This window comes from Pleurodeles waltl, chromosome 9, assembly GCF_031143425.1.
Source record: "Pleurodeles waltl isolate 20211129_DDA chromosome 9, aPleWal1.hap1.20221129, whole genome shotgun sequence".
Lineage (NCBI taxonomy): Eukaryota > Metazoa > Chordata > Amphibia > Caudata > Salamandridae > Pleurodeles > Pleurodeles waltl.
Window position 1 is genome coordinate 414,353,978 of NC_090448.1, and position 25,764 is coordinate 414,379,741.

The following is a 25,764-nucleotide window of genomic DNA, read 5'->3' on the forward strand; positions in this document are numbered from 1 at the left end:
TTGCACTCCAGGGTCGCTACCCTTGTGTGAAATTGTAGCAAAAAAAAAAAAAAAAAAAAAAAAAGTCCCTGGTGTTTAGTGGTTTCAGATTGACCTAGTAAAAATAGGCCAAAATGACCTGAAGTAAATTTAGCCCCCAGGCGAGTGACCCTTGCCTAAGGGGCCGCTCCCCTCCAGTAAAAAATAAATAAATAAATAAAAAAAATGCCCACCTGGGAAGCGAACCTTGCCCAAGTGTCCCAAGCTCCCCCCGTGGGCTGGGTGCTGGACGTAACTGTTACGTCCTCGGCATCCGAGCAGTGCTGCAGAAGACGTAACGGTTACGTCCAGGGCACCCATGGTATTAATCACTGTTGTGAAGTCACACAGCAGAGGCACTCGCTTCCCTTTTGTTCCACTACTTTGCCAGGGCTCCAGAGACCAGACACCAGCATTGGAATGATGGTTGCCAGTCTCACCTGCCTTCTCCCGTGTATGGAGGAGTCAGGGGCAGATGAAATGAGGGGTGGGTGGGCGGGGGTAAGACAGGCTAGTTAAAAAAAAAAAAAAAAAATGATGGCTAAAATGTGAATAACGGGACCGTTTTACATCTCTGGGTTCTGAGTAACATCACAGACAATAAGAGCTTTGCTCTTGTCTATTTGAGGTCATTCAGAACCCCTCAGAGAAACACAATCCCGTTATTCACAATTAGCTATATGTAATTATATATACACTACATTCCCTGGTTTAATTTCTACCATCTGCATCTTTCTTATTTATTATTTTTGTACTGATGTATTTAGAAAAATCCATACAATTCTTTAAACAAAAGACTTCTGATCAACACTAGTAGAAGCTATAATTCTGAAAGTGAGTAGGGATTCATAGGATACTACACACACCCCTTTCCTATTAACAACAAGCATTTGCAATGCAATAGGTCTTGCATTTACTTGAGTTGTAGCGATTGGCACTGTAAATGCTTTAATGCGTCAACCTTGCTGCATATTTTGATCCTTTCTGCCACATAATTTCAGGGGCCGTGCATATATTTAAAGGGATAGTAGGCCTACTGGAATATATATATATATATTTTTTTAATCAAGGCCCTTAAAACACAAACCACTCCCAGGTGCAAAACATATTTATTTGGCAGTTGGTAGCAGGGACATTGCCCACGGGGCAATAAATAAGTAATCTTACTCTAAAAATGAGTGCTTTCTGTATCACTGTCCCTTTGCAGCAGTCTGGAAAGTCGAACAAAACGCCCATGATTTTTCACACGCTTGAGGAGAACCATCCCACATGTTGTTAATGATTCTCAGTTACTTTTGAACTGAAATATTAGTTATAAAATATTGACCACTGTACAGTATAATCAACTGTAAGCTCTCCTCAAGGTTGGTTTTATAAACACACACACACACACACACACACACAGCTCAGGTTTAACAAACAAACATGTGAAGTTCATCTAGTCAGGAAAACTACAAGTCCCAGAATGCAAAGCAGAAACAAACTACATGAGCGAATCATGCCTTTAAATAGGAAGCTGGACAACTCTAGGAATACTACTCCTAGGGCTGGTTTCCAGCTTGTATCACATTATATAAAATAAAACTACAAGTCCCAGAATGCAAAGCAGGAACAAACTAAATGAGCTGATCACATTTTGCACTAGGGAGCTGGACAACTCTACGAATGCCGCTCCAGGGGCTAACCTCCAAATTTAGGATATTACAGTTGGAATGCCCTCTTGAATAGTAGTGTGCTATAGTGAAAACATGGCAAAGCCAGGATTTCAGCACCTTATCTTACTGTTTTCATACCGGACTGCACCTACAGCTCATGAGCTGCGGTTAGATGCCTGCACAGGATTTGGAAGCGGCCACAGGGCACACATTTTATTATTTATTAAGGAGTTGAGTAAAGTTGTAATACTGCACTCAAAAAAATAACTCATTATTCCAGGAGCCCCCCCGCCCCCACCAAACAAGAAGAAGAAGAAGAAGAAAAAAAAAAAAAAAAAAAACTCTTCAAAGCGGAAAATAACTTTCAAGTGCTATGCAGTAACACGACTGCTTCATATTAATGTTAAAGTACTAAATAGTGAGGCAACATAATTTTAAAGCTATATCCACCCTATATATTCCATGTCCAGCCACTCCTGGTCACTTCAGCTCACTGTTACAGCGGTTTTGCTTTCCGTTTGTGACTTGTTTCTGTTTAGAGTGTATTTAATGTAAAAATGTCAAAATAACTCTTCATGTTTATTCTGGAGAGAGAACGTACTTTTATCTAGTGCAAGCTTGGACGCATGATAAAGTATCACGCAGGGTTATTGTGCCTGCTGCAAAGAATGTGCACTAGGCAGATAAAGTGCACATGATGTAAAAATGTTAAAATAACTCTGGCGATTAATGTTCTTTCTGGGGAGAGAACAGCTTTGTATTTCCGCCTCAGATCTCAACTATGAAGTCACTCGAGGTCTCAGAATGTATCCTGGTGACCCATTGTTTTGTTCATGCTCCCTACCCCCTGCTTCCGACTCCATAGAGACCTCATTTTCTACACTGGACACAGCGACTCCTGCCTACAGCTTGCCCAGACGTGACGGCGTCAGTGCTTTCAACACACCTCAGGACCTGGAAAGAAAATGTTTTCCGATGTGCCTGGAAGTGCTAGCGCTAACAAAAAGCAAATACATAAATATTCACCATGCATTATCCGAGAAGGTAATCCGGTAACCTACAGATCACGTGAATAAAAGCCAAAAACAAAAATGAAATGACTCTTATTAGGGTACATTATGTGAGCAGCACTCCAGTACCGCCGACCGAGTTCACGCTCTGAGCATTGTGAGCACCATGGCAGCCACGAAGCACAGACAAAGGAGAAAAATGCTTTCCGAAGTGCCTGGAAGCACTAGCCCTAACGAAAAACAAATACATAAATATTTATCATTCATTATCCGAGAAGCTAATCCAGTAACCTACAGATCATGAGAATAAAAGCCAAAAGCAAAAATGAAATGACTCTTATTAGGTAAGAGTGTAAACAATGTGAGCAGTGATCCGATACCACCGATCGAGTTCACGCTCGAAGTGCTGTGAGCGCCATGGCAGCCACGGAGCGTAGATAAAAGTAAAAAGTAGTTTGCCCACGCTACTGTATATCAGCAATCATTCAATAATACATATATCAGGGTCATTATTCACTGCAGTAAAAAAAGCATTTACTAATGATAAAGTGATTTTTGAAAGGCAAGCCCAGAACAAATGAAAGCGACGACCGTGAGGTGGATGTGGTTAAAAGCCCACAATACTGACAACAGGTCAAAGCGCTTGCGTGCTCTACCTAAAAAGAACAGCCATTCCATTGCACGTACAATACGTGGGCAATTATTCACAATTACTCAGTCTTCAATACCTCTAGCTTACACATTAACCAAACAACAATCTGTTATACTATCCAGTAGCCATGTAGATACACAAATACAACAATTAACAGCCACAGATAATATGCAGCGGTTCAAGACAAGAGTCTTCTCACACCTCCTGTCAAACAAAGATAGAATAACCACACCTAGGTTGTGACTACAGTAGCACAACGGGCCAAAACGTCTTGTTACTTGGACATGAGGCCCTACCACCACTTGTCTGTATGTTCACAATGACACCATGCAACATGTATGCATGCCGGACATGTAGTCACAAAGACTTAGTCATGTGCCAGCCAGAGCACCGAACCCACCCGCTTCCTTCGACAAAGGTTTTCCCCAGTAATCCCATTCAAGGCTCAAATAAAACAAAGACTGCATGTTTAGTGATGCACCATCTTAACTCATAACTCCCTTGAGCAGATTCCAACTCAAAACCTACGTTCACAACTACACTGATACAGAATGTGACCAGACAGTCACCTGATAATACTAAACTATGCAGGTAACTCGGACACAACACTCACGGTTCCTCCATCTTTCACAAACACCCACAATGCCAAAAGGCCAACACAGTCCACCACATGCTCACACACAAAAGATCAGCCCCACAACTAGTCACCCTAGCTGGCCAAACCAACATGACCAATTTCAGGCCTAAGAAAACACTTAGGTGGTCATTCAAACCTTGGCGGGTGGCGGTAGCCGCCCGCCAGGCTGGAGCCGCCAATCGGCCGCCACGCGGCCAAAAGACCACTGCCGGCATTCCAACCTTCCCGCTGGGCCGGCGGGTGCTAACCATGTTAGCGCCCGCCGGCCCAGCGGGAAGGTGACCTGCAACACAGAAGCCGGCTCCGAATGGAGCCGGCGGTGTTGCGGGCGTGCGACGGGTGCAGTTGCACCCGTCGCGCTTTTGAAAAGCTGCCCGGGGCCCTGTTAGGAGGCCCCTGCACTGCCCATGCCAGTGGCATGGGCAGTGCAGGGGTCCCAGGGGCCCACTGGGGCCCCCAAGACACCCGTTACCGCCAGCCTCTTCCTGGCGGTGACAACCGCCAGAAACAGGCTGGCGGTAAGGGGCTCAGAATCCCCATGGCAGCGCTGCTTGCAGCGCTGCCCTGGCGGATTCGCCCAGCCGGGGGAAAACCGACGGGAAACCGCCGGCCCCGGTTTTCTGACCGCGGCTTTACCTCTGCGGTCTTAATGGCCTTGGAAGCACCGCCAGCCTGTTGGCGGTGCTTCCGTCATTTGCGACCCTGGCGGTCAAAGACCACCAGGGTCAGAATGACCCCCTTAATCTACACCCAGTATAACACCCTCTGGAAACTGCACTGGAAGAATATGGGTTAGCTGCCAAACACAATGATGACAGCCTTCAGTAGACACATACAGAAACATTATTGGCACAGCACAATAATTAAACACTAGAGTAGTCTAGTAATAACACCAGACCAGGTCAGCAGGTGAAAAAGTGCTCACATACAACACGCTACAGATAGCTGAAAACATGCCAAAGTCACCGCCCTTCTCAAAAAATTCTGAGCGACCCTGAAGTACTCAGCAACTACCAACACACCTTGCTGCTCCCTTTCCCAACCAAAGCCACTGAGGAGAAGACCACCATCAACAGACAACTCTCTGACCACCAAAAAGGCCACAAACTTATGGACCAATCATGACTCTAAAACAACCGCAGCACTGAAACAGCCCTCATCGCTGCCACAGACAACATAAGCACCACCCTTGACCATGGACAGACCAAGGCCCTCATCCTTCTTGACCTCTCTGCTTCTTTTGACACCTTCTCCCACCACAATCATTGCTAGACTACACACAGCAGGAATACAAGGACCAGCACTCAAATAGTTTCCTTCCTCCCGGAAGAACACAATGAGTCAGGCTTACGCCGTCACATCAGAACCCAAAGACCTCATCTGTGGAGTCCCACAGTGATTATCACTCTGCCCCACACTTTTCAACATGTACATGATTCCTCTGACTAACATCATCAGATGTCACAGAATCAATATCTCCTATGCTGACAACACTCCCCTCATTATTTCCCCTCTCAGACGACACCACCACCAAGAAATTCAAACAATGTATGACCACCGTGGCCAATTGGATGAAAAAGAACTGCCTCAAGCTCAACACTGACAAAACTGAAGAGCTGATCTTCGGGAATAAGAACTCACCTTGGGACTTCACTAGGGGGCGCGCCGCACTCAGACCCACACCCACCTCCAACCAACCACGCTAGGAATCCAAGCCTCATCCGGACATCAACCTCACCATGAAGTCCCAGGTCAACACCATCACCTTGGCATGCTTCCACATCTTCCACACACCACATCAAATCTTTAAGTGGCTCCCACTGGACACTAGAGGTACCATCACACAGGCCCTAATCAGAAGCCGAATGGACTACAGAAACACACTCTACACCAGCAACCCAAACCATCTTCTTCACAGTGCCAATCACACAGCACACCTCCCCTCAGATAACACCACTTGCTCCCCATCCAAAACCGCTAAATGGTTCAAACTTCTCATACATTCATTCAAGTCACTACACAACACTGGACCCGCATACCTCAAACACCGGCTTCACTACCATCAACACACCAGACAACTTAGTTTACCATCATTCTCCCTCGCACACAATGCATCCACATAAGTAGAACAGAAGAACGATCATTCTCCTACCAAGCCATCAAAACCTGGATCAACCTCCCCAACAGATCTGGGCCTTCTCCTCACTTCTTGAATTCCACATGAAGCTGAAAGCCTGGCTTTTCCATTAGTCTTCTTGCGGGACTATGAAGACTGTACGCAGGCCCAGCCTCACCACATGCCTACTCTCACCTACTCAGCGCTTAGATATCCTTGTAGGTTACAAGCAGTGCTATACAAATCCACCTTACATTACACTGAAATTAAACATTACCATTCAAACACAACACTGATCAGCTTCACCCACCAAACACAAATTGAATAAAATGAACCACAGAAGAATCACAAATGTACTCCTGTAAAAAAAACTCCTGTACAAAACACCTGTCAATTATTCCATTCATACAGAATGATGACAGACGAAACTTTTGGCCCTCAGTCATAACATCACAGGATACTATGCTTCACTACATTTTCACTCCACAAGGTGCTTCCAATTGCAACCTCTTGAGAGACAGTATTTATCTTCTTCCACATTGCAACCATGAGGTACTCTCCATACAACTTCTCAGGACAGGGTACTACTCTTTCCTAACTTAGAACATCAAGAATACTCTCCCATGTATCTCTTCATGACAGGGTACTACACATCCCCAACTTCGCATGCCATGGGAAGTCCAAGTGCAACCTCTAGTGATAGAATACTGCTCTCTCGCCAGAGTGCACCACCACACACATGTACTACACTTGAATCTCTCACAAGGTGGTACAACTCTTTCCCACATCCCCAACATTTAAACATGTGCAACAGCAGTATCTACACAACAAAATATATATGGTTCTTTTCCACAGACTCCAGATGGACTGGAAAGTAAATGCTTACACATTACACACAAAGCAACCTACAGATGAATAATTTAATCTTCCCAACCTGTCTTGTAGCATTACCCATTTAGCACAACACAACCATAACAAACTGCTATTACCAAACAATAGAGGTCAACTTACCCAGACAATTACTAACTCAACATGTATTAACAATAAAGTGTATGGTGCATCAGTATACAGGAATCACCAACCAAACTGTTGCACAGATGCCTAAACCTGATAGTTTGTGGGAAACAACCCATATTTCTTAATGAAATACATATAATAATACAAACATGAATTCGAGATAACCCTGACGATTAAGCGACTGTCATATTTTAACAATGCAAATGGACACGTGCCAGGCAGGCATTATTTCGGCTTCTCAGGACATCAGGGCACAGTATACCCTAAAACAACACAGTTTCATTTCGGTTTCCAATGCCCATAGATATAGTCCTTCTCCTCTGTCCCAGACTATTACTCCATTATCACAGGGCCGTCTTCCATCCTGCAACAGCCCTCCTCTTCAGAAACAGCTCTCTCGCCCGCCACTGAAATGTACTAGCATATCACACAGATCCTTAACAACTTGTTGCCAAAATGTTGTTGTTGTAGGCTGTTGAAGGTAAAGCCTTCCCACAACAGCCTGAAGCGGTTCAGGAGGGAGGTTAAGTTCTTTATTTAATGTTAGGTCCTTTGTTTACAGCAACAGCAGGGAGGTCTTGTCAGGGGTACATTCTCCCTCTGTCTATACATCTTAGCTTCCACGCTGCACCCCACCCCAGCATTCTATGGTATCATTCATTGTCAGCTTTCCAGACACCAGCTCACACATACAGGGAATGCGAACACACAGAATACTACACAATTCAAGAAACATTAATTTACCTCAGTGTGTGACAGAGCGCCCGGAGGGGGAGGGCAGAAATCAATTTCTCCACAGCAGCAAATCATGCGTGTGCTTTTATGAATTTTGTGTGCTGCTTCCTTGCGTGCTTTTGAATGGGACGAGGCCTTTCCTAGCTGTGAATTACACCCCTTTTGAAACTTATCAGAAGGTTAGTCTGTTTTTGTATGAACATACTTGCCCTGCAGAGTGTTTCACACATCTATCAATGATGCTGCCTAGCCTGAACATTCTGACTGCTTACTGGAAAAGCAGTCTGAATGTTTTTGGGAAAGAATGGACAACGTTTCTGAGAAGTCACAAGATATGGACCATTAGCAGAAGTTCATAGAAGGCCTGTGACAGTATTCAAAGGTATTTCTCCTTGAAGAACTTTTGCCTAGCTGTCCTCCGCTCATAGGCTAGGATTTTATTTTATTTATTTTTGTTTCTTGATTTACTGCTTTAAGACCCTGGCACAGGTTGACCGAGTTCTCTATAGCTTAGAATAGTACATGAGTAGGCAGATCAAATATAAGTCAAATAATGTGAAATACATTTTCATAGAGATAACAACATCACTTCAGTGCAAGTTTGGGGAGTTTTGAACATTTGTTATGTCCTTCAGACCTCTGAAATGACAGTATATGCAGCAGGATTTGTAGTCATATTTCAGTGGGATAATTGTTACTTTCTCACTCTTATACTGATTTGGCCCATTGGTGATAGAAAAGGGCAATAGGCTTTCCCCATCAAGGACGAAGCAAATTACCATCTTATATGGAGTTATGCCTTTGCCTGGTGGCCATGTAATTGTTCCTCTAACTCTTGGACCCGAATCTACTTGGCTTAATTGGTCACTTACAACAAACAAAACATATGCAACTCACACCAGCAGAAAAGTTGTATTTTACATGTCTCAGCAGGGTGAATGCTTTTGAATCTGGGAAGACACCCCTACCTCTCTTGTGCCTCGAGTTGCTGTGGTGAAGAGAGTCAGGGTATTGATAGACGTAAAACTTGAACAGTGCGAGTTAGCCAGCATTTACTTCCTCCTCAAATGATCAGCACAACAGACAGACCTTGGTAGAGCAGAAATATTTGGAGTGACTGGGTCAGGTCATAGCAAAGCATCCCTCCTAGAGGTCAGCCTACGACAAGGACACCAGAAAAGGGCATATGGCCAGTTCTCATCCTACTGGGTTGCACAAGGGGAGTTGTCATTCTAAGTAAAGACCTCTATACAGCAAGGCAAATAGTGATTAAAGTAATATTATTACCATCGTGTTTCGCCAAAGGACTTCACATGGAACAGCTTTGTATTTAATATTAATACCCAATGGAAATTGGTATTCATTCTACTGACCGCAAAACAATGAGGGGCTAAGTAGACTTTGTCCCGATTTAAACCTGCTACTTGCAGATACAACAGATCAACTCAGAGCTACCTTAGCAACAAGATCGAATAAAGTGGTGCTCTTTCGGAGTCAATTAATGTTTTATCTACAGTAGTCACCTTTCTCAGAAGAGTTGACTGGGTCTGCCTGAAATGTGGTTGTAGGGGCCAGCAGGCCACCAGACACTATTTTCAATGATGGAGGCACCTGATGCAAGAGCAAATATTTCTTTGAGAGATGTAAATACACCTGGTCGACGCAGTAAGGGTGGCAGAAGGAACAGTTTTTTTCTGAAGAAGGGCTCGCTATCAGACTGGCAATTGAAATATGGATATTATGGAAAATTCAACAATGACTCAATCGGTATTAAAGTACTGAAAGTTATTTCAATAGTCTGCAATAGAAATCCCAGTGATCTCCATATCCATGCCTAAGTTTTTCTTTGTTTCCTTTTTACTCTAAAGTAGGAGCCTGGCTCACCTGCCCCTAGGACAGGTCTGGATCATTTGTAGACACAAAAGCCTATGCACTGTTCAGTCCTCCAACAGAAAGTGCAGACTTCTGGTGATGTACCCTCACCTCTTAGAATATGGCTATCATGCAAACACCAGCCTTACTCACATAGCAGCCATACAATTACTCTGCATGGCCTTCTTTGGATCATGAATAACAAGGAACTAGAATAAAGGGGGTGGTATGGGTTCCCATTTTATATACATTTTTAGGTCTTGCCTAGGCAGCGCATGCGCTGTCTCTATGAGACATGCTGTTTCTTCTCTGTGGGCATTCAGCACACCCACCACTTTTGATTAGTTTTTTTTGTGCTTTTTGACATTCCTTTCATGTCTGTGGTGAATTGTTCACATTTGTCCTTCCTTTTGGTGTGTTGTCCTGCCCATGGCGACTGGCCCGGTTATATGTATTATTTTGCTTCCTTCTATTTTACTTACTGCTCAGGAACTATTTTTTTAAAAACCTGAGCAGCTCTTCACGCATGCAATTGTGTTTTGAGTAGTTACAAGCTTTCATCCTGTCGACTGAGATCAAATGTCAGAGGCTGCTTTTATGAGTGCAAGAGTTTACTGTGAAAGTGAGATAACCTGTATTTTCTTCTGTTTAATATAAGATTGCTTTGTGCATATTTTTTTTAAACTAAAATATTTGACAGAATTACTATTCTGTATGTTATTGTTGTACGCACTGTTTTGTGTGCATTTTCTTTTAAATATAATATTAGACAGAATTACTCTTCTATATATTCTGTCCGTTACAGTTTTATGTATTGTTTCCTTAAATTGTTTTGCTCCGTTTTTAATAAATACTTGTTAAGAAAGCTGCTGAGCTGGTCATTTCCTCCTGCCCCCCATGTCAGAGGTATTGTGTCCCAAGAATGCCTTAGCCATGACCATATACATCACTGCGGGCACTAAGGATAGCCAGGGCGGGCCAGGCTCCCCCATGTCATCCTGGTGGACTTTTAGCATTCCTGATTCAGTACGGGCTGTGGGAGACCACCTCATCAGCCCCTGTTTTCTCTAAGCAACAGTGACAGGGGCTTCCCGCCTGTGTTGACACATGCCAGTTACAGGTGGCTTCAACCCCAAACACACGTCTGCCATCTCCACCCCTAGGTCAGGTCCCATCAGTCACTTGTGGAGAGTGTGGGACCAGCTCTCACACAAACAACGTCAAACCACGACCAGTGGAAGATGAGTGTGTCACTAGGAGCCCATCCCCAGGTGTTGTCCTTTAGAAAGCACCTGTCTTCTGGCACGACAGTGAGACCAGACTCTTACACCAATACATGAGAGACTGGCAGGGAAGAGACACCTTGACTTGCATGAAAGGGCAGACACTGCAAGGCCACTGGAATTATGGAATGGTGCGAATGACCCAAACATCTGCCTTCTCTTTGATCCTCCTCATCCACCTTCCCTCTCGAGCTGCAACCCGGCCTGTCCCTTACACAAATTATAATCATGCCTAAAGCATGGGAGGCCCAAAAAGATTTTGTCAATCAATTTGGTTTGGATGCAAATATGAATGGTAATAAACTTCGTATGTTCTCCTTTTGCTTCACATGCTGACATTTCTTTTCTTATTTTTACAGTGTTTTTTTCCACTCCTCCTTCCACTTGTTACTTGAGTGTCTAGTCTTTCCTATTCTTAGGATTGGTTTGTTGTGTGAATATTTTAACCCGCTATCAACCACATTCCTTTATGCCTTTACATCTATTAAGAGGAACAGTATTATCCATTACCTCCTAATCGCGTAGTCTTTTAATAACCTGTTTCTCTGAATGACTTTTGCTTTCCCTATTCGTTTGCCAATGTAAACTCTTGCTATGGAAACACACAATTAACTTTTGTCTCCATTATTTAGCGATCCTTTTATGTGCAAGCTATAACTTCATGTGTGTACAAAAGTGTGAAGTGCTCCGCCAGTTCACTGTTCTCCATGCTGATGGGTGCCTTTGAGTCTGCAAGGTTATGCTTTGTCGCTTTGACCATACAGTTCCCAGACATTTCACAGAAGTCAAACATTTGCTGCTAAAGTCCATGGATATGCCAAAATGTTTGCATTTTGCAAGTAAAGGCTTTTATTATGTACAATGCAATATTTCATAAAAAACCTACTTTATCTGAATATATCAATTACAAAAATTTTGGGTTCCCCACAAATTCTTATAGCAACCAAGTTTTAGCCCTGGTATGTGATCCCAGCCATCTAATGTCTAAATTCTGTACATCATTTCTTTATATTACATTCTCGCTTTCTGTTTCTACTTATGATCTGGTGTGCATCGGTCGTCCTGCTCTCCCGTAATACTGATTACATTGCATTCCTTTAGAAAGGTTGTGTTCCCTGCCCTGCCACACAAAATAACATACCACTGTATTGGCCTTTCGTCCCTGCCTCACAATAATTTGTATCTAATATTTTTATTAGGTTTTCAAGAATACAACTGTGATCACATTCAAGAGCGTTCATAGACCAGACCCATGTATTTGCAATATTAAAGAATTCCAAGGAGTATGGCCATATAGACATAAGCAGCATACCTGAGTGTCTTATTCTGGCATGTGTTTAAGTGTGTGTCCAGTGAACAGGGACTTGCAGCATGCTTGGTAAGTTTTAATGGCCAGAAGGACGTGGTAAAGTGTTAAAGGCTAATATTAAAAGTTGGTTTGTTGGCCTTTCTGTACCACATCTTTGCTTGAACCATATACCGTTCGGTGCTTTGGAAATAATAGAGAGGGTAGTAGGAGGAGGAGAAAGCAGTCGTTTATATTGAGCACAACCACCATTCATTTTCTAAAGTCTGAGCGATAGGGTTTGGCGTTGCTATTTTTTTCGCCCAGTTTCTTTACAACTACCACTTCTCCACCCTCAGCCATACCACTGTTGAATGTAGGTATTAGGATGTGCCTATAAGGATTCTTTAAAAGTAGGCCGGATGTAGACTGGTCAAGCCTAGTCCACTCCAAAATGTAACTCCTATGGCAACTTTTATCTGAAAAGCGTTGGCACTTACCCGTTTAATTATGCTAGGAATTAAGTTTATTTCCGTTTAAGCCACCCCTCTATAAAGGTTTCTGCAGGCCATGTCCCACACCGTTTCCCATGCGTGGAAGTGTGATCTGGAGCGCCTTTTCTTTTCACAGGGGGGCCCCTTTAATGGTTGATGGTTGTCAAACTGTACTGGGGGCACCTTCTAACTTAGTAAGTGCACCTTTACCATCAAGTGTCCTGAAAATTATCTTTGTGTCTCCCAGTCAGATGATTTTGTCCCTCTGTTGTTTGAGGGTTGTGTTTACTTGTGAGTAATAAACAACCGCTGGCAGCAGGGATGGGTCACATGTTTTTTATGAGTCACACTTGGTTCACTGGAGAACACAGCTAAGCCCAGAATAATCAGATAAGAGGCACATATTTATTTATTTTCTAAAGGGAGTGCAGCTGTGGGATAACTCAGTGGGTTAATGCATCTATTGCTTAAACTGCATGCAGCCTAGAAGACATAGCTTTAAATATCGCAGGTTCAGCAAGTACTTTCACCCTTCTAGGTCAATACTATAGGACCAGGCTCACTATTTACAGCAAGCTTTGGCAAAGCCAATAGGTCTTGCCTATGCATGAGCTATTGTCTTTGTCGTTTTTATTTCAAAGATGCTACCAAGTGTGCATCTGATGCTGTATAGTCCCGCCAAAAGCAATTGCCAAAGCCAATAGGTTCCAAAGGCGAGACCTATTGGCTTTGTCATTGCTTGTTTAGTCTGGGGATGTAGAATCAACCGTCTCAAACTTCAGAACCAATTTGGGGCGTTTTTTCTTTTAAGCGTTTTCATCAGGCTGCTCTCCAGACACAGCCTTTGTGCAAATGAGGCTCTATATAGTTGGTAGCACGGTCCAGTCCTCAAACAGGGACACCCCTACATTGGCACAATGAAGTGTGAAGTTTCTGCATCTGGCTCTGATCAGCATCTATGAAGTAGCAATCAGGGATACATTATTTTTTTTAAAAGTAGACCTAACCAACAAACTTCCTTACTAACGAAACCGCAGTCCTTCCCTTCACTGCTACCATCTACAAAATGGCAGTGCTCAGAAAGAACTAATCTGCAGACCCCTGCTAACAAAGTCTTAATTACATTTCTAAAGCTTGCTTTGGTTGCATGTTCCTCACTTAATTGCCTGGATCTCCTTCCTCCTGTCACACAAACACAAGCAATATACTTCCATAATCTGAGGAAGCTGCCCTCACCATCAATCTTTTGTCATGCTAAACAAGAAGCAACCAAAACGGATACCACTGGTTTCAGTGCTCAGGGTCAGTACTCTGGTCAGCGTTAGCATTGCTCCCCCCGCGCAGCACCACCTGTTGCTGCTGTTGCACTTTGTCCTCTGAGCCTGCCTGGCTCGGTGCGTTCAAAGCCCTGTTCCACCTGCAGGTACCCAGCCTGCACCTCATATCTGGTGGCCGTTGGTGGCATTCTGTCTTTCTGCTGCCTCCTGCCTTTTACTCTTTTTGCCTTTTTAGATTGAGCGTGCAAGCGCTCTGACATGTAATCCATCTGTGGGCTTTCAACCACACCCACCACGCACCCATCACTATCACTCGTACATGGGCTTGCCTTTCAAAAATACTTTATCACCATTGGTAAATGCTTTACGTTTGTCCTTCCTTGGGGCGATTTTGTTACCGCCTTGGCCATTGACCCTGTTACATGGATAACTGCATGTTTGCCGATACGTTTGACTGCGAACAAACTTCTTTTTCATTTTGTCTCTCTCCTTCGCGCTCACACTAATGGTGGCCTTGGCGCTTTGAATTGAGTCGCTTATGTTAACTGTTTTACTTTTCATTTTCAAATTTATGTGGCAAGAAAAGTCCAGTTAGGAATTGACTATGCTAATAGCTCTATCTCGAGCAAATGTGAGACCCATTGCATTGTACATGCCCATTGTAGCCCTTTTGCAGCATTTTTCTACCTCTCTGCGATCCCAGCTCATCCCCTGCTGCCCTTGGAGCCCCACCCCCTCACAACACCATGTTTTACAACTTTCCGCTTCCAGCTGAGCAACTGGTCAATCTCCACATGCACTCAGCAAGACACACCCTCGACCCGGTCTTCTCCTCCGGAAACTACATCTCCTTCTCACACACCTCTGAACTCTACTGACTGACCACCACTGCATCCATTTCACCTTCACCAAGACAGTCGAACGGCACCACCCCCCCCCCTTGCAGGAACTGGACCAAGGTCAACGAAGCCCAGCCCACCACCGCTCTCTGTGAATCCCCTCCACCAGACACCATGGACGCCAACACCTCGGCCCACAACCTCCACCAATGGATCGTCAACTGCCCCAGCACCTTAACACCCACTAAGGAAACCCACCGGCAATCAACACCACAGGAAACCCGGCTAGTTTTCCCCCCCGACTCCAAGAATCCAAGAGCGCAAGCAGACAACTCGAGAAAAAGAGGAGAAGCAGCAAGAGTACAACAGGTCTTCAAAGACACCGCCACATCACACCACCGGCTCATCACATCAGCTAGAAAAATCGGCCATTCAGGAACGCATTAAAGCCAACGCCCGCAACAGCAAAGAACAATCGCATCACTTTTGAACTCCTGACACACACGTACAAAGGTCCTTCACAACATCAGACCTGCCTACCTCAACCGCCGCCTCTCCTTCTACACACCCGCAAGACAACTCCGCTCTGCTTAACTGGCCCTCGCCACCATCCCCAGGATCCAGATGAACACGGCTCAAGGAAGATCCTTCTCCTACCTAGCCGCGCAGCCCTGGAACAGGATGCTACTCCACCTCAGGCAGTTTCCCTGGCTGGGTCAGTTCCAGAAGGATCTCAAGACCTGGCTCCTCTAATGACCTGCACCCCCCCTCCCATCTATCATCTTGATGATAGGGTGATAAGATGTGCTCTCTACATGCGTGATTGATTGAGACTCATACACACATAGTCCAACAGCTACACATGCCACATACTAGGCATACACACAGGATGTTAGCACAAGGTTCTGAGTGTTCACAAATCATTGGATCTTTGCACAAGAGGGACCAATATGCCACACTCTCATTGAACAGAATAAAAGGTCTGGTCAAGTACCCAAGTTCACAAAACTTAGTGGTATCACCACCTTATGTGCTAAACTGAAGCCAGGGACAACAGCCCTCTGTCCACACAGTGTGTATGTTTGGTGCATCCTTACAGGTCAGAATCTCGACCTCACATTTTCTTTGACATACCAAGGAATCTGCACACGCTAGATTAGCATGACACCAAGGCCAAAAATAAAAGTCAAGATACCGAATACACATGCCGTCAGGCACCTAGGATTGCAGTGCATGTCCGTATACCAAGCAAGGGGCATCCTTTCCCAAAGTCAGCTTGAGATATTAAAGCTTAATGGAAACCGCAAAAGACCACAAACATGCACAGTAAATTACAACTGTCGGGTAATTATTAAAAAATATAGTTTGTGCGCCTAACTACCGCACACCCCTTTCCACCAAACTGCTGTGTGCAACTTCACTAGAAAAGTGCACCTCTCTTGTCACTCACATTTGGCATCAACACTTCCAACATAGGATCACAACAAACATAACATACTCCAAACAACAGACTCCCTCATGATGGCTGTTTTGCCGCCCTGCAACAAGGTAAAAAAAAGGATGCCATATAAACGCAAAAATACAATACACTATCATGGGCCGCCGGAATTGTGCAATTCTGTGGCTACTGCGTTTTTTTTTACATAATAATGAAGTGCCCTCATTTGCGATATAATGCACTGTCTGCTGAGTTATTTGCAGATTTCGTAAAACCAAAATTATAGCTCAAACGGATCAAAAGTTACAAAAGAAATGCTACAACGACGTTCTCTACAATGGCAGATCCTTTACAAAACAAATGGCCGTTCAGTTCCTGAATGATGTAGTCTGGTGATGAACTGGCAATAATGAGGTGCAATTTCACCTGTACTCTACCTCTAGTAACAGGCGTTGAAATGACAAAATAACATTGTCAATAATTATGTCACATAATTTGACTTTTCTTGCTGCAGAAGTTTATGAATCCTGCTCCAAAAATTGTCTTACGTTGTCGCATAATTGTAGCGGGCCTCCCATTACTATACTAACTGGAACTTCTAATGTGATCTCAAAACAAACACTGCAAATAATCACTGCACGGTAGTTATTGTGCTGTGTATAACGAGATCAGTCACGGTGTTCTGCAGTGCAAATACTAAAGCGATATCTAGTGCCCGCAGACAAAGCACTGACCGTGCGAGCTATCATACACTGCCCGTACAGTTACGCTAAATTACCAACACACATGATACCCACTGGCCAATGAGGACGTGGCAGCATCCATTGTGTCCAGGACTACACAAAAGCTATATAATCTTTACAGATCACCAAACCCCTCCCAGTCCTCCACTGAAAAGCAGACATCTCTCGTCTCTTCTGTGACGGCCAGAGGTACAAGCACCGCCTCGCCCACTTAGCCAGTACTCACGGTTCCGGGATCCGCCGCCCGGGACGGCTTCGAACTGCATGGCTTCAGCTGTCAGAAAAGGGAAGGGACCGGCTCCCAGCCGAGGCAGGACCTCATAGCGACGGCGCTTCCGTCACGTGACACGCACGTCAAGTCACGCTCCAGTGTACGTCTGGGATAAGGCTGCGCAGCCAGTGTCGGTCACGGACTCACGCCCAGGCCAGTGCTCGGAAAGGAGCGCGGGTTCTTGTAACTGAACAGCACTTCATTTCCTGGTGTCTGGGAGCCGTGGGTACCAAGGATAGATCAGCAGGAAGGCTCTTGGGTGATTATAGCCGACAGAATGAGGCCCAGTATTTCTAGGAGCTGGAAATAGAATGTAAGGGTCGACAGAAGGATATTAAGGTTTCTGAGAGCTGGCGGAGAAGCAGATCAGTTTTTTTAGGGCTTCCACTAAGGAAAGAATTTGCGTGCCACGTTTTTGTCTCCTCATTAGTGACTCCTTCATGCACAATAAAAAAAATTCTAGCATTCGCGTTAAGAATATTTCAGTTCTATTAAGGACAAGGAGGCGAGGATTATGCTTCTCTTTCCATGCTTTATTTTTAACAGCAGCCAATGAAAATCATGGAAAACAAAAAACTACATATCCCAACACTTTATATGTCATGTGATCATCATAGAGGAGGAAGCCTATAAAGTGTTGCTTCACACCCAGCCACTCCTCTTTCTTTGTCCAAAACTCGCATCAGATAAGTCAAAGTCTTAGCAAGAAACTTGTAAACGAAATCCTGAAAAAGGGAAGAACTGGAAACCAACTTGAATGGAAACTTGAACGGTACCAGAACGGACCGAATTTACTTCTCGTCATTTCCTAGGAAAAAAGAAAATTCAGGCCATAAAAACTGAATATCATAAAATGATACTTATATCTACTACTAAATAGGGTGGGTTAGCACTGAAATACAGTAAACTGGTACATGAACTTCATAGCAATATTATGTACCACAATATAACATATACAACAGTGCGGCGGGATAATCCTCGCGTCCGTGTCCTTAATAGAATTGAAAAATTCTTACCGCGAATGCTAGAATTTTTTTTATTCTATGTCAGGACCGGAGGCTCAGATTATGCTTGTTCAAAGCTGATTCACAACCACTGATGCAATATCCACAATAGCTTTACAATAGTAAGTTTTCAAAGTCGAAGAAGAAGACCAGTCTGCTGCCCTTAGAATGTCCTCTAAACGAGAACCCAAAGCAAAAGACTTTGAAGCCATAGCCCCTCTGAAAGAGTGAGTCCCAAATCTCAAAACATCAATGCCTGCTTCATTCATTAACCATCGCATCCATCTAGCCAGGGAGGCCTATGAAACAGGATGATAAGGCTTAACCAACAAAATGAGCAATTGACCCCCCATCTTAGAACAAAACTCTTCTGTACTCACCTCGTAAGCTCTAAGACACTGCACAACACATAGTTTGGGGTTGTCCACAAAACAGGGATAAGAAACGGACTTCAAATTGCACTTAGTTGTACGTGAAATAGAAAAAGTAACCCCCTCAGGAGAAAAAACTCTCCCAGCCAAATCCAGAACTCTAACATCTGAAACCCTCTTACATGAAATTAAACATAACAACATTGTGAGTTTAGCTGAAAGTTGTTTCCTAGGCAAAAATCTATTGGAAGGCCATGATTCCAAAAAACGAAGAACAATGTTCACATCCCAAAGGGAAGAATAACGAAGACGAGGAGGGTTAGCCAATCTGATACCTCTCATCAATTTACAAACAATGGGAGACTCCCCATTGGGTTTGCCCTCCACTGCTAAATGTCCTGCTGAAATAGCAGACCGATAGTTATTAATGGAGCGATAAGCTAGACCTGATGCCGCTAGAGAAGATAGAAAATTTAAGACCAGACAGCAATCTGCTGAAGAAGGATTCGCACCCCTAGAACAACACCAACAAGACCATCGCTTCCAAGCCGAAGCGTATCTCTTGTGAGTACTGGAGGACCAGGAACCCTCAATGAACTCGGAAGACTCTTGCGAAAGTCCTGGGATGCTCCATCTTTCCCTGAAAGATGCCAAGCCACCAGAGATAGTTGACCCAACAGGTTCAATGGATGTAAAAGACCCAAAGGGTCCTGGAGAAGATTCTCCTGCAAGGGAAGTAGGATTGGATGATCGCAACTCAACTCCATTGCCAACGGAAACCATGCCTGAGATCTCCAAAGAGGTGTCACCAGAACCAACTCCGCTTGCTGACGTCTGATCTGAGCCAATACCCTGGGTATCATTTAGAAGGGGGGAAAGGCATAGCCCTGTTCTTGGGACCATTCCTGGAGAAAAGCATCCGTCTTCGATGCTTCCAGATCTGGTCTCCAACTGAAAAAACGTTTGACCTGTCAATTGAGGCGAGACGCAAACAGGTCTATTGAAAAGGGACCCCACCGAGAAGCAAGTGCCCGGAAAACTCTGAGGTGTAACCTCCAATCGCTGTAATCTCTCAGGTGACGCAAGTTCCAGTCCACCACCAAGTTGCTGGCTCCTGGAAGGTACTCCGCGATGACTGAAATCCTGCGCTGAAGGCAAAATTGCCAACACTCCTTGGCTATCTCTGCTAAGATGCGGGAACAAGTTCCCCCCAACTTGTTGACATATCTCACCGCCGAGATATTGTCCATGCGAAGAAGAACACAACAGTTCGCCCTGAGAGGAGAGAGGCTCTTGATCGCAAATGAGCCGGCTAGGAGTTCCAAACCATTGATGTGGAGATTCAACTCCGTGTTGGACCATCTGGCCCCCGTGGACACTGATCCGCAACGGGCTCCCCATCCCCAACGACTGGCGTCAGACTCTATCACTACATCCGGTTAAGAACTGAAAATAGCTCTGCCGTTCCAGGCTTCCATATGTTCCAACCACCAATTCATCTCTGCACGAGATTCCTCTGATAGGAGAACCTGATCTGCAAAGCTGAGACCTCTCTGAAGATGGGAGATCTTTAAACGTTGCAGGGCTCGGTAATGTAAAGGACCCGGAAAAATCTCTTGAATCGAGGACGAAAGCAGGCCCACCATGCGGGCAATTGCCCTCAAGGATACAGTCTGTTTGGATAATAGAGATCTCAACTCTCTCTTGATCGAATGAATCTTCCCGGGGGTAAGCACCAATTGAGATAGAACTGAGTCTATCCGGAACCCCAGAAAATCCATCTGCTGAGAGGGAATCAGAATGGACTTCTGGGCATTGATTATGAAACCCAGACTCTGAAGCAGTGACACTGTGCATTCCAGATGTGAAAGCAGCAGATCCTGATTCTGGGCCATGATCAGGATATCGTCTAGATAAATTATTAACCGAACCCCTTGGGAACGAAGAAATTCCACGACTGGACGCATTACCTTCGTGAAACACCAGGGGACAGAAGATAGACCAAAAGGGAGAACTTTGTACTCATAATACTCAGTCTCCCATTGGAACTGGAGAAATCTCAGATGAGGAGGAAAAATAGGAATGGTCAAGTAAGCGTCCTTTAAATCTAAACGAACCATCCAGTCTCCCTCTTGGAGAACAGCTCTCAACAAATGGATGCCCTCCATCTTGAAATGACGATACAGTAAGAAACCGTTGAAGTCTTTTAAGTTTAGAACCAGGCGAGACCCGCCCCCTTTCTTGTCCACTAGAAACACTGGGCTGACAAAACCGGAAGGATGATGAGGTACCTTGACGACGGTACCTTTCTTTACCAGAGCCGCAATTTCTGCAGAAATTAGATTGTGTTCTTGATGGGAAAATATGCTGGCCTGGGTGGACACACCTGAAACAGGGACTCGTAAAATTCTAGTTTGAACCCCGGAACGGTCTCTAAGACCCAAGCATCCGAAGATATCAGACGCAAAGATCCCAGAAAACTCTGAGTTCTGTCCCCCAACATTACATCTGAACTTACAACCAAGCTCACCTGTGCCTCCCGACTCCTGGGAGAAAGATTGATAACCTTTGGATCTCCCCCTGCGGAATCTGCCTCGACCAGATCTTGACCTCGATGGGTAGAAGGTAGAAGAGGAGGAATCGTACTCCTGAAAACCTCTTCTTCCTTGCTGGTAGTAACCTCGTTGAGGGCCTTGTTGGTTGAAGTGTCCGAAGGCACGCCCTCTGTAGCGTCCGGCCCCTCTAAAAAGTGGACGCAGCACTCTTCTGATGGAACCTTGTGCCTTGTCCAAACTGGCGTAAGTTGAAACAAATTTAGAAAGCTCTTTCATAAAGGGGGATCCAAACAACAAACCCTGGGCCATGGAGCCTGATTCAGAGGTAGCGAGGTCTGCCAATTTGGGGTCTAGCTTTATCAATACTGATCTGCGACGTTCAGACAATATGGCACAATTTGCATTGCCCAGGAAGCAAAGTGCTCTCTGAGCCCAACCCACTAGAATGTCAGGGTTTATAGGCTCACCTGACTCCTTGGCCTGAAAAGCCAACTCCAAAATCTTTGTTAATGGACCGGAGACGTCCAACAGCTTATCCTGACATCCACGCCAGGCACGATCTATACCCTTCTTTGGGTCCTTTGCAGATTTCTTGAGAAAAGTGACCAGAGTAGGTTCTAATTCAGGAGTTTCAGTCACCTTAGAGGTGAAATCTGGTCTGGGACATTCAGACCTCAGCCTAGAACGGACCTCCTTATCAAAACTGTGTCTAATGTGGGATTCCACATAATCTGCCACCTCAGGAGGTGGTAACCAAAGCGAGGACCTGTGGTGCACAATGTCTTCGGGCTCGAATGTCAGAACCTTAGGGGTAGGTGCTTCCTGATGATGAACCTTCTTCTTGCGCTTGCGAGGGGGATCATCTCCCTGCTCGGAGGACTGCTCAGAAGAAGAAGAAGCTGGGTCACTTACAGCTTTCTTTTGTGATTCTGAATTATAATCATGTTCCCTTGCCATATTCCTGATAAGGGATTCAAAGTCAGCAGAATGCGGATTAGTACTCTGATTAGAAGCTTGGGTGTTCGCCGGAAGGGGCAGTTCCCCAATGGGTTGGGAGCCCGAAGGAGCTATCCAACCTTGCTGCTCCACAAAACCCAAGAGATGGTGTTTAATGGGCTGAATGGCCTGAGCTAAAGCTTGATTAACAGTATGACGCACTCCTGTGTCAAGCGCATATACCAAGTCTTGATCAAAGGAACCAGCCGGTTCATCCAGATAATATAAATCTTTGGCTTGGGCTTCATAGCCAGCCATACCGTAATACAGTAGATGAGCTCCAAAGGAGCAATGTCAATAGTTGTAATAAAGCAGGGCAGAAAAAACAATTTAGTTTAGGACGTGGAGGGAGCTGCCCTGAAATGAGAAAAAACACACCCTTAGAGCAGGCCCAGCCTGAATAATAATTTATTGCAACCCCAGTGTACAGGCACTGGGGTGTAGGTGGGGAGCTGAGCCGGTGAAGTTTTATTGTTTAAAATAACAACGCTACAGTCATGAGCATGTAACAAGGGAAAAAACCCCTTCAATCCGATGAAAAGCGCTCAAACGAGCTTGAAATTGCCCTAATAGGCTTACTTGCCGTCTTCCAAAACGCTCTGGCGCGAGCGCTTGTTAAAAGGGCCCCCTGGGGCAGAGTAAACATCAAACTCGGCCCGGCTCACTAAACGCTCGGGACGCGAGTAAAGATATCCGGCACCCTGGGGCAGAGTAAACACTCTCGCGGCTCTGCTTCAGGCGGAGAACAAAGCCTTCTGGACACACACTCCGGAGAGAAGAACGCTCACTTAGGGGACTGCGCGGACTCCAGGAAGACGCGTGCACGCAGAGAGCGTGCAAGATATATATAATAAATTAAATTAACAGTACCGGCAATAAAGAGAGGACTGCGCGGGAACGCGCGAGTCCTCGCTCCCCTGCTCCCAATTCCACAAGTATAAAAGCGATCCAAATGGACGCTTTTAGGGAGGGAAACACCACTCCCAGACACAAATCATTACATACAACTCATGAGAGAAAAAAGGGAAAACCACTTAACTGGCTGCGAAGCAGCAAAGAAAGAGGAGTGGCTGGGTGTGAAGCAACACTTTATAGGCTTCCTCCTCTATGATCATCACGTGACATATCAAGTGTTGGGATATGTAGTTTTTTGTTTTCCATGATTTTCATTGGCTGCTGTTAAAAATAAAGCATGGAAAGAGAAGCATAATCTGAGCCTCCGGTCCTGACATAGAATTGGCTGCGCGCGTTGCCTCGACTCAAAAACTTTGGGCCTGTCTCCTAGAGAGCAGTGTCTCGGCCCCCGTGTGCTAAGCTGAATGTACTTAATTTTCCACAGTGAGTGTTGATGGCAAAGGTTATCAGAAGTGCCTCACTGCTATTTCTCAGGCAGATTGCAGCTTTTTTCTCTTACTGTTTTTTGGAAACGTGTCGCTGCTCTGTTATGACACCAACCAGACGATCAAAGCTGAGTTTTCTCTTGTTTCATGACAAGTCATGGTGGAATAGTCTGAAGACCTTGAAGTTTGTAAATAACTGATCCAGTAAGGACAAAGTAGCAATCACTGGCATAGTTTAATCTAGACACACAGTCACAACAAACACCATAAACAACACAAGCTTTTTGTGGCACAGAATAACAAGGTTTTCCTTTAAGAGATTCTTCTAGGGGTAACAGGACGAAACAACTGCAACAACCGGAAGAAGTAGGTGGAAATGCATCCATTATAATCTTGGTTGACATCATTCACTACAGTCACGGGATGGTCTCAGTGCCTAAACCAGCCCTTAAACTCATCCAGGTAGCATTTAACAACTGGTGTTCTTCGAGATGTTTAACAAGGCCTTGAGTCAGACCTCACCAATTTGTCTATTGCTAACAGAAGGACGAGTCTGTAGTTAGATTCTGCCCAGGAATCCACATTTGATTTCTTTAAAAAAGGTTTGACAACCCTTTTCATCCATCCACTAGGGCCAATACTGTATGACACCCGGTAAACTTCCTCCTACTCCATGATCATAGGGAAGGCTGTGAGAGGAGTTTTAAAATAAGTCAAATGTTTGTAATTATGCTGCATAAGACATGATGATACAGGGATCTCTGCAATATATTCAGGAATGGTCTAAATCTTCTCAAAGAAAAAAAAACCCATCAATTTGACTCAAACAAACTTGGGAGGGGGGACAGTCATTTTGATAGAGACCAAATTGGTGAGATTAAAGAATGCCTGGAAAAAAGTCCCTGTGGAGTTTAAGGCCTGGGAAATAGAATGTGAAATAAAAGAGAGCTTACTTGCAATACACAACGACTGTAACACATTGTTTATGTAGTGCATTCATAGTCTAATGTGTGTGTGTTTGGGTGTGTACATCGAAATTTGTGTTTTACTAAATGCAAAATTGTTTATTGTTTTTAAGCAGAGGTGGAGTGGTTGCATCCTCGTTTCTCTTCTCTTGATCTCGCCCAGGTGTTCCTAAGCTAAGTCCGGTTCACAAAGGACCCCTATCACTGCAGAACCCCCTTGGTTTACCCATCATCTTCAACCTCTACATTGAGTCGCTTGTGGCCATATGTATGAACACACTTTCCCATTCCCTTTGATACATCTGGGCCTTCGTGTTCTCACAAATAACAGCATCAAGATTCACTAATATGCTGATGAAACACAACTTTATTTGAAAGGTTCCTCTGCTGTAGACATCCAGTTCCTCAAACATTTCTTGCACATCCTTCAGATCTGGATGTTCAATGCCTACCTAAAGCTCAACAGTACATTGCAATGCATTAACCATGCACAAACCAGCTACTGCTCCTATCACTCGATGACTTTATATTTTTTACCCTGTACAGTGGGCTCCGCTGCCTTTTGGTTTGAATCATGCAACAGAAATGCTACATACATAACATACATACACACATCTTTTCTGTCCTCTCTAAAGAACCATATTTTGCTGTTTATCAGGTCATTTATGGTGGTTTCTATAGCACTGCACGCTGGCATCTTCAAGGCTGCAGGAGCAAACACAGATGTGAACTTAAGGGCTCCTGCATTGAGAGTTTATTTTCTCAATACAAAGAAGTTTGCTGAGTGGCTGCTTAAAAAATAGTATCCTCTCCTCAAACCTGCAGTGTTCTGAAGGCAGTGCTGCCATAGCTGCGCTGTCACAGCACAGAAATACAGTCCTGCAGGTGGGGATCTCTAAGTAGGGTGAAGAGTCCTTTGCCTGACCGGTGAAGGCCATGGGCTTGCCACCACTGTGAGGATTGTCGACTGTCCACCAGATTTTAAGGGCCCTCTAAAGCATGGTCTTCAAGGTTATTGAAGGCAGGCATTTGACATATCAGGCGAATCTGGTGGTCTTTGTGTATCATCACTAACTAGTCATAATCTTAATTATGGGCTTGGTGACCCAAAACTGAAACTAATATATTGCAAGCAATATACTTGTATGACTATCATCATGATAGAAGCATAAAGACAGATTCAGAGACTAT

General features: G+C 44.6%; 1 protein-coding gene across 2 annotated transcripts in view; it reads right to left on the minus strand.

The window, feature by feature from the left end:
- Positions 1 to 17,454, minus strand: part of YIF1B (Yip1 interacting factor homolog B, membrane trafficking protein) — a 39,201-nt gene extending 21,747 nt beyond the window's left edge. The window contains exon 1 of one of the 2 annotated variants that reach the window (XM_069207198.1): positions 17,298 to 17,454. In XM_069207198.1, the coding sequence (XP_069063299.1) occupies positions 17,298 to 17,337 (40 nt within the window). In that variant the 5' untranslated portion in view covers positions 17,338 to 17,454. The remainder of the gene's footprint in view (positions 1 to 17,297) is intronic. The other variant, XM_069207199.1, reaches the window with a different exon arrangement.
- Between the last annotated feature and the right edge of the window lie 8,310 nt (positions 17,455 to 25,764).